Genomic DNA, 9410 nt, shown 5'->3' on the forward strand with positions numbered 1-9410 from the left:
TGTGTTCCAAATTTTATGAGATTCCTTTGGTTCTATTATTTCTATCATCCAAGCTTTGAGAACAAAGCTACTTTAGGAGGGGATGGTCTGGTAATGAAGGGAAAATGCTTGCCAAAGACTATGGCCATTATTAAATTAAAAGAAAGACAATTGTGCACAGAGAGAGAGAGAGAGAGAGAGAATTACATAGGAGTATAAAAGCCTTGTTGGCATTGTAAATACTTTTTGCTCATTTGACAAACTATCAAGAATTGTTTTAGCATTAGCTATAATACTAACATTAATTGACTTATTCATTGTATCTTGCAGTAGCCATGGATTTGTGGAGATCTATCAACATAATTTCATCATATTTTGTTTCATTTCTTATTTATTAGTCATTAAATGTTAGTTTGTTACAATTAGTGTAGGCCTTCTTTTCATTGCTTTCCTAGGGATGAGTAACATCACCCTCCTCCTAAACATATGCTAGTCTCATGGTACTCTACAAACTAGCATGCAACACTTTGTGGCTAGTGTTGTGGATCCTAATGAGGGTGGATGATAATGACACTACTACTTTGGGCCCTTGGTGGTGCCGATGGAATTAACTTTCTTACTTTGATCTAGACTAAGCCTTTAACATCCTGGAAGCCTTCAATACTTGTATACCCTTCTTGAATTTTTTACTTGAAATTTTGGGTAAATAGATTTTAAAAAGTATTTCTTAACTTGTAGAGGAAAGGTTGTATCTTTTGGATCTTTTCTTGTTATTATATAAAGTTAGAAATTTTCTATTTTCAAGAAAATAAAATCATATTGGTCATGAACTACATCTCCTTTCTTAGGTACAAGGTAGGAGCATCAAGACAATGCGTTTGATTTTCCTTGTTGGTAGGCAAGCACTATAGAGCTGTGTACTTATAGCTTCTTATTAGGACAATACTAATCAATATGTCCAAGTCCTCCACAATACAAACACAATCCAAGATTATGTTATCATTGCTTCCCTTGAGCTAATAATGGCTGAAGCCAACTAAATCAATCTGCATAGGCTCGACGTTGGTTTCTTATTTTTCTCAGAGTTCATTTTTATCATGGTAATTAGACTTCATGAATTCTCATGGGGCTTCTTTTGCATCTCTCAAATAGGCAATTGTCACATTTTATTACTTGACAAATGATATTACTTAATGTATGAACCTTTGGCATTGTCAATAGCATATCTTTCACATCATCATTGGATAATAAAGTAATCTTCATGCTAAGTCAAATCACAAGTGAGTTGTCAAATTTCAGATGTATAAATTAATACTAACATCTAGATCCTTGATGTAGACTTCTCATTTTGGTCTCAGTAACTCTAGCTTTTTTAGTGTCTTGGAAGGTGATTGAGAATTCTCAAACAAAAGCTTTGGAATCATAAAGTATACAAGATTCTTTCTCAAGTAAAGATGCAAAACAAGAGAGGGTTGTACCTAAGAGGAGTGTGTCAATAAGCCCCACTTGAGAAGCATCATCAAGATAGCACTCAAGTTGCATGCAAATGAACAACTGTATCTACTGCAAAAAACCTCTAAACTTTGAAGTTGATCCATCAATCTTTTCAAGTAGGCTAACCCTTTGGATCCATCCTGTAACTAGGAGGGTAGCTACAAGATATTGAAAGGCTTTCATGATATAGACTTGCCTCTCATTTTTTAGAGTTAATTTTGAAGATCTTGGATAGCTAACCCTAAAGCTTAGGATTTCTCTACTTATAATAGTGCCTTACTCTCGTGAAGTTCTTGAATATTTTATGAAGAAATGATGGCACTTTTCATCACCATATCCATCACAACTAGGCTCAATCAAGTATGCAGTGTTGCCAAATTGTTATGAGGGTGACAAGAACTTAGCAACGACAAGGATTGTCCCCTCACAATATATAAGAGAATAACTTGAAGATTGAGAAGAAAAGCATGATTCTTTATTGCAAACTAAAGAGTTATGATAATATACTTCTTGACACAAGATTGATACAATGGTGTTTACAACAAGGCTAGATTATGGATACAAGGCTAGATCGAATACAAGACAAGAGAAAACTAGAACTAGAGAGGGCATACCTCATAAGAATCTCACAATGGCATTGGGAAGACTAAAGGACTTGTAACCCAAGGCTCTTATTTGTACTAGAGTTGAGGATGTTAAGGGAAAGCTTTTAGAGGAAAACATCATCGATTATATAAGCATCATCGACATTCTCAAACCTTCTTTTTAAAAATATTCTAGAATCTTCTAGAACTTTCTCAATCTTGTAGAAGTTTCTAAAAGATACTAGGTTTCTTAGCACCTGTGACACTTATAATAGTGAAAGACAAACAACTCATACAAGACAAAGAGCATTTAACTCCTTTTCTTATATATATATATATATATATATATATATATATATATATATATATATATATATATATATTAATGATTCAACACTTAAAACAATAGAACAGCATAGACGAGATAAAGAGCATTTTGCTCTTTTTCCAATTATTGTACCATTAACCTTAAACTTATATCCAAGAGTTGTGTTATTTAAAAATTCCAATGTATATTACATGCTTTAAACTCCATTGGAACATAACATTAACCTCCTTTGCTTCTTCATGTGAAATAACATGTATCTTAAATTTAAATGACATACACTCCACACTAGAATCTAAGGAAACTTACGTATCTTATCTAAGTTTGTATATCTTATAATTAAATTTCAAAACAAGATATTGTCACCAAATGCTGTAGGATAAAGCCAAGGATTAAAAATATGCATTGCACCTAATGAAGTCACTCACTCTTAGGGTCACACTCCTTAGATTTTCAAAAGTCTCATTATATTATTTAAATCCTCTTCAAGAAAATGTCTACTTATCTATAAAACCTTCATTCTCTATATATATATTGCTTTGAAGCAAGCTACAAAGACATATAAATATACAAAACATTATATACATATTCTTCTTTAGAAGCTTCCAAAAGTCATGGCCTTATGAATATCTTGATATATTTTGAGTTTAAACTCGAAAACATTGCTTTATCAAGAATCTTCCAACTCAAAGATGAAAAACTTGACATTAGCAAATCTTTGATGTATCCACATCTAGTCTTGAGAGAACATATTATTCATAATATATAAAAATCCTAGCTTCAATATAAAAAATGCTAATCTAATCAACATAAATAATATCTATAAATTTTTTTATAAATACCATGAAAAGTACCACTCAAGTGATAACAAGCTCAACATATATAGATATTGATGATGAAATGCTTGGTTAAATAAGTCTGCACATCCACAATTAACACATCGATTATCATTAGAACTTTCACATGGCCACTAACTTATCACTTATTATATTTAGTTTATTACACCTACCTACAATTTGCATAGTTAAAACGCCAATCAAATAGCATGGTTAGTTATGCATTATATAACTTAGTAGGCTACTTTTCTTTATGTATGTAGCCATATGATGCAATAACAAGCCAAAGCAGATGCCAAAAGGATGACACCTACCAAAAATGGCCGCCTTGATGATAAAAGATGCTGCCCGATATCCCAAGTGGCCAAATGACAAATGCACTCTACTATAGTAAAGTGATCAGTATACAGTGTGGACAGACTCAATGAAGCAGTGGATGATATGATCAAGGGCTGGAAACCACCCTAATCTCCACCTGATGTGCCTGAAATTGAGCAATCAGGTGCCTGAAATTGAACAATCTGACACACACAAACACAAACGACTGACAGATCTTGACAGTGACAAAGCTCCCAATGCTCTCATCTGACTCAGACAGGGGCTTACAAGTAGGAGATGTACGCAATACAAGACATAGAACAACATGTCTGCTAACAAAGAACCATATTCAGCAGAAGGCAGTCCATTGTGAGTGCTTGTGTTACTGTAAAACTAAATCTGATCAGTCACTTATTGAACAAAAACCGGTAAATTGCCACGCGCGAGCCCCTCTCTAAGAAAGCAGCCCAACAATGCCTGGTAGTGGCGGGAACCTAAGGCACAACGTTTTCCTGCAAAGGAAGTGGGACCGACGTATAACCCCAGTATTCCATAAAAGGTCTTGCCAGTTCGTCCCAAAACAAGATGAAAATCCTCTTGTTAATGATATTCCAGTCTAGATGCACTTTGAAAAATGCTAAAAACCAATTGGAGAACTTACAAAAGTCTAATGCAGCAGAGTGATTTTTCCTTCCAGAGAAAAAAGCAAAGTGAATTTCAGCAGGGATGTCCAAACTTACACACCAGACGGTCAATATTTATGGCATTATACTACAAACTTGTAAACTGGAGCTCTGATATCCAAGCCAAAGATAGAATGTGCTTACAGCTGCTGTTCACCAACATAAATTTATTCCCCATTCATTGTGGAACCCTAAGTTGGTATGATGCACAAACAGCTGCTGCACCTCAACCATAGCACCTGATAGGGTCCTTGCACCCTTTAGCACCTGACTGCTTTAATCCAAAGCGACCACCTTTTTCTAGATATTGTTGATGATACTGTTCAGCTGGATAAAACTCTGCAGCTGGTAAAATTTCAGTCACAATTTTTGCACCAAGGCGTTCCTCTTCAGCTTGCAGAGATGCTTTGGCTATCTGCTCTTGCTCAGGTCTGTGGTAGTAGATGCCCGATCTGTATTGTGTTCCAACATCATTTCCCTGATATTTTGTATTATCAAATCCAAAAGTCAGTTCAACCAACTCCAAGACTTATGTTCCATACAAGGGCCTACATGTGTGTATGTGTGTGCACGTTGTGCATGTGCAGTGTTATGGAGGAAAGAAAGTATGGACTCACTCTCACAAACAAATGCCTGCTCACGGATACACCATCCAAACAGATTAATTGAAGAATCCCCATACCTATGAGTTAAGATCACACCTCACACATGTAGTTATAAAAGGAAATTTACCATGTGCAGACCAGCATGAAGCATTCGATGCATTTGCACATGCACATACACATGCATGCATTCACATATACTGCAAATAAATCATCCAAGTCCCTTGAACTCTCAGATGTAATAACCTGTCGGTTGTATTGAGTGGGATCATGCTTTCCCCAAAAGACCTCCAAAAGTTTTTCATATGTCACTTGTTCAGGATCATACTCAACTAGCACTGCTTCCACATGATTCGTTCTTCCAGAACAAACATCTTGATACGTAGGGCTCTTTGTATTTCCCTGTGTATAGCCAACAGTGGTCTGCAACATGGCATAAACATTAAGTCTACGCTGTTTCTCTGGTCCGTAAAGTAAAAGCTTTACAATTAGCAGCAACACTTCATCCTCAAAAATAGATATGGTATGGGAAAGGTTAATTATACCTCTTTGCAAACAGACAAACAAACACCCTTAGAATCACCAACAGTAAACTTTTGGTCATAGACATGCTGCAATAATTTCCTCAAAAAAATTACAAGCCTATGAGACTAAGACAACTTGCCAGAGTAAAGGCTACACCTTCACAACACCAGGAACTCGTTGATATACAAGTTCTACGCTCCAAAAACAACCAGCAGCAAAAGTGGCTTGTTGAAGAGTCATGGCTGATGGTTCCTACCACTTAAGTGATTCTGCTGATGAACAGAGAAGCCAACAATTAAGAATGTAATAACATAGTAAACCATTATTTCCTTGCACACACCAAAGAAAAGAAAAAAGAAAAAACAGAGAATGTCAGCTCAAATTGACACCCTTGAGAGATACATGTTGGTGTGAATGGATCCAAAATCCATCGAGACATGAATAGCCACGTGTCTGTTCAGATCATGCAAACATCCAGTTACAAATAGTGAATGTATCGCCCAATGATGAATGAATCAAGTCAATAATTTTCCTTTGCATATAGATCATTCTCTCTTCTTGTCTATCGTACTGCTGTTCTCTTTTCTCGGTTCCTCACATGACTCCTCTCCTTGATGCTCTACAGCTCCCAGGCTCTGATTCCAACATGGTATCAGAGCAGGGCGATCCTGCTGCCTGCGATGAGGATGATGCCATAATTTCCACTTTTCTCTTTTCTTTGGGAGTGATCAATTATCAGGACAGGACCCCAACAATTAATGATGATGGCGACCCTGTTGCTGCTGATGGTGCCGCTTTTATTGGTGCTGTCCATGCCTCTAATTCTCATGATGATCCTGATGCAGTGACTCACTTTGCGAATGGAAACACTGATTATTCCCATGAAAATCTTGCCACTCGTGATCTTACAAATGTTTCTGATCATGTTGTTGATGCTAATGCCACAATTACTTCCCAGCTGCTTCATTCTGCTGAAAACCGGGATCATAATCTAACGGCCCATCATGCGGAAGGACAATATACTTTTATGGCCATGCGTGCCTCTGATCGAGATTCTCCATGCAACGTCCATGCCAATTTCCCACCTGTTGCTGCTATTGTTGTTTACCATGATGTTGAGAGGGGAGCGCTGTTCATTACTCAACAGAAAGAGGTAAGGGTGAGTCATGTAATTCCTGCCATCAACACTAATATTTCAAGCATGCTCCAAAAGCCTGCAGATGAAGTATTTCCTGCAGCATGCAGAAATTTCTTGGAATCTCTCAATCAAGACAATGGCCTTTATGGTTTCCGTCATGTTGGTTCTCCAATATCAAAGCCTGCAGAAGCAGCCATTCCTGCAGCAATATGAGAGGTCGCTCCTCTTACTTGGAAAAATTCAAAGGGTTCAATCCCCTCAACAAAGACAATCATTTTGGCGGGCTCAATCCCCTCTGCAAAGGCAACAACTTTAAAGGGTTCAAGCCCCTTTTCCGACGGTTCAATTGCCTCTCTAAAGACAGCAAAGTCACAAAGTTCTATTCCCTTATTGCAAACGTCCTAGGCAAGTGTCACACAACCAATTTGGCATGCATTGGGACATCATCACATGGATTCAGTTGGTTCTTATGAGGTCATAATTTCAAATTCAGTTCTTTCTTTGGATTCTGATCGTGCGGATCTCAAGGCTTTTCTAAGTTTAGCGCAAAGGGAGCAGCAACAACAGAATGATCCTATTTCAACAATTATTCAATATCTTGCCATGCTTCTTATTTTCACTGATGGACAGATACTCTTCATTATCGATATCATGAAAATTCTTCCCTTCAACTTGACGGGGGAAGTGGATGGAGCCCAATCAAGACAAGTCAAAGTGAAGAATTTCATTAAAAAATCTTGGAATGTCAACATCGCAAGTCCTGAACCACAAGTGGAAGCAAAAGTCAAAAAAAAAATTCACTTTGTATTTTTTTCATGAATCAATTTCCATTTGAGCCTGGATAAACAATGTAAGGTCTATAAGCTGATCTATAAAGCTATAGACTTCTTTTCTTTCTCCTTGACAAAAAAAAAAGAGAGCACAATTTCATACCATATAGGCACTACATCATGCACTTGTAGTAGGAACACCAATGTAATAAAATACCTCATCCCCTTTGATGGATTTTCGATCCAAGGGGGGGTGTTGGTGTGAATGGATCCAAAATCCATCGAGACATGAATAGCCACGTGTCTGTTCAGATCATGCAAACATCCAGTTACAAATAGTGAATGTATCGCCCAATTATGAATGAATCAAGTCAATAATTTTCCTTCGCATATAGATCATTCTCTCTTCTTGTCTATTGTACTGCTGTTCTCTTTTCTCGGTTCCTCACATGGCTCCTCTCCTTGATGCAATACACACTGCTGCAACAGGGATCTCTACGTCTGGTGTTGCTCCCAGTGGTCCTTGGAGACCTCTACGTCAAAATACTTAACTGCAGTCCTAGGACGAATGCTCCATCTCCACATCAATCTCATGCCAATACGCAGACTTCCATGTGCAGAATATCAGAATTGAACTACGGCTCGTACTCGTCAATAAGTATGGAGAAGTTGTCTGTGATGCCCCCACTTATAACACAGCTGTGACATCATGAGACTCTACATAAAGCAGGAGGAATGCAGCCGACTTTCGCAGGAATTGCACATATAACTTGGCAGATCGTGCACTGATGTAGCTAGAGGATGAGGGTTTGATGACCTAACAGTTTTTGGCAGCAGTTGATATAAGCACTGACATAGGACAAGAATGGCATATGATCGTCAGGCTTAAGCTGTTAAATCTCTCATATCTGACGTATCTGTTTGTGTCAATTTGCAACAAGTGCAGAAGACGGCATAGTACATGAGAAAGATTGAGGGAAGAATCTGTCTCGAAGCAACCAGAGACACACGACAGCGGAAGGGCAAAACGATGTAAACCGGAAAGACATGAAGAGAGGCCACAGGGCAAGGCATTCCTTACCGAACGAGAGAGACGCAAGCTGAACACAGGTAGAGCGATGGGAGCCTGCAGGTTGCGTGTGTTGATCCGATGGTTTCTTCTTTTGCAGCGTCTGACTCTCACGAAGGCCGGCCAGCACGACTGTAGCAAACGAAGGAGCCAGAAAGTTAAACACGGTGCTTGCTTTTCTTACGTGGTAGTGAAATCTCCGTGAAACCATTGGGTCCCCCATGACTGCGGGGAGAAACCACACTTAAACTAGCATTGTGGTGTATGTGTAAGATTTTAATTTGTTATGGATTTGTGGTGTATGTGTAAGATTTTAATTTGTTATGGATGGATAATGGCAGCTCGCCTTTTTGGAAGCGAATGTATACATACTGTGTAGGGCTCTGGAAAAAGATTTTGAGGAAGAGAAAGTAAATCCTTTTCATCATCATCTGAGAATAAAGTATCCCCCATTGAGACGGTATCTTATACATATATTTTACAAATATAACTATATTTTGAGAAATTTGAAGATAATTTATTTCCTTCTTCCAAAGAATCGAGAAGGATTTTTGTCAAGGTGAACAAGTTCTAGGTTGAAGCGAACCCGTCTTTTCCCAAACCCTAATACTGTGCCTTTGGGGCTATAGGGGGTTTGAACTCACATACCCCTCAAACTCAAACCACTGCATCACCACCCCATTGGCTAGCAGTTCTCGACTCTCTCAAACTGCATGTGCATATACTCCCGCTTGTTGATTTATTGCGGTTCATCTTTCCTCTTGTACCGTGGTTGATCTAGAGGAAAACCTTGTGTGCAAGCCTATGAGCGTTTCTCATGAGAAGCGATTTCCTACCAAGTTCTGGGTTTCAAAAAACCAGACTAATTCACGTGGGAGGGTTTTTAGCCCCATCTAATTTTTTGATAAAACGGACTTTGAAAAGCTGGGCTTCATCCGCCATGCCCCTCGCCTTTATACATTTGGCCCCACTCGCCCCTTCTTTTTTCTCTCGCCTACCCCTTTTGGGGGGACCATCAAACACGGAACCACATGTATCTACCTGGAAAGGAAAGGGGTTTTCCACAAGAACACAACTCCCAAGGTGT

At 38.3% G+C, this 9410-nt stretch overlaps 1 protein-coding gene across 4 annotated transcripts; it reads right to left on the reverse strand.

The window, feature by feature from the left end:
• Positions 1-4198: 4198 nt before the first annotated feature.
• LOC148034419 (peptide methionine sulfoxide reductase A1-like) lies at positions 4199-8520 on the reverse strand. Of its 4 annotated transcripts, none has more exons than XM_087679364.1 (5): positions 8336-8520; positions 7472-7558; positions 5503-5615; positions 5068-5244; positions 4199-4697 (listed from the first exon to the last, which is right to left on the reverse strand). In XM_087679364.1, exons 3-5 carry the CDS (start codon positions 5584-5586, stop codon positions 4446-4448), a joined length of 513 nt encoding a protein of 170 aa, XP_087535490.1. In that variant the 5' UTR covers positions 5587-5615; positions 7472-7558; positions 8336-8520; the 3' UTR covers positions 4199-4445. The 4 variants fall into 4 exon arrangements, with proteins under 4 accessions (XP_087535490.1, XP_087535491.1, XP_087535489.1 ...); XM_087679365.1 differs by having other exon boundaries at positions 5503-5618; XM_087679363.1 differs by lacking the exon at positions 7472-7558 and having other exon boundaries at positions 5503-5618; positions 8336-8519.
• Between the last annotated feature and the right edge of the window lie 890 nt (positions 8521-9410).

Source organism: Lygodium microphyllum, chromosome 6 (genome assembly GCF_053477565.2).
Source record: "Lygodium microphyllum isolate KBCC chromosome 6, Lygodium_microphyllum_v1.1.10, whole genome shotgun sequence".
NCBI classification, from domain to species: Eukaryota; Viridiplantae; Streptophyta; class Polypodiopsida; order Schizaeales; family Lygodiaceae; genus Lygodium; species Lygodium microphyllum.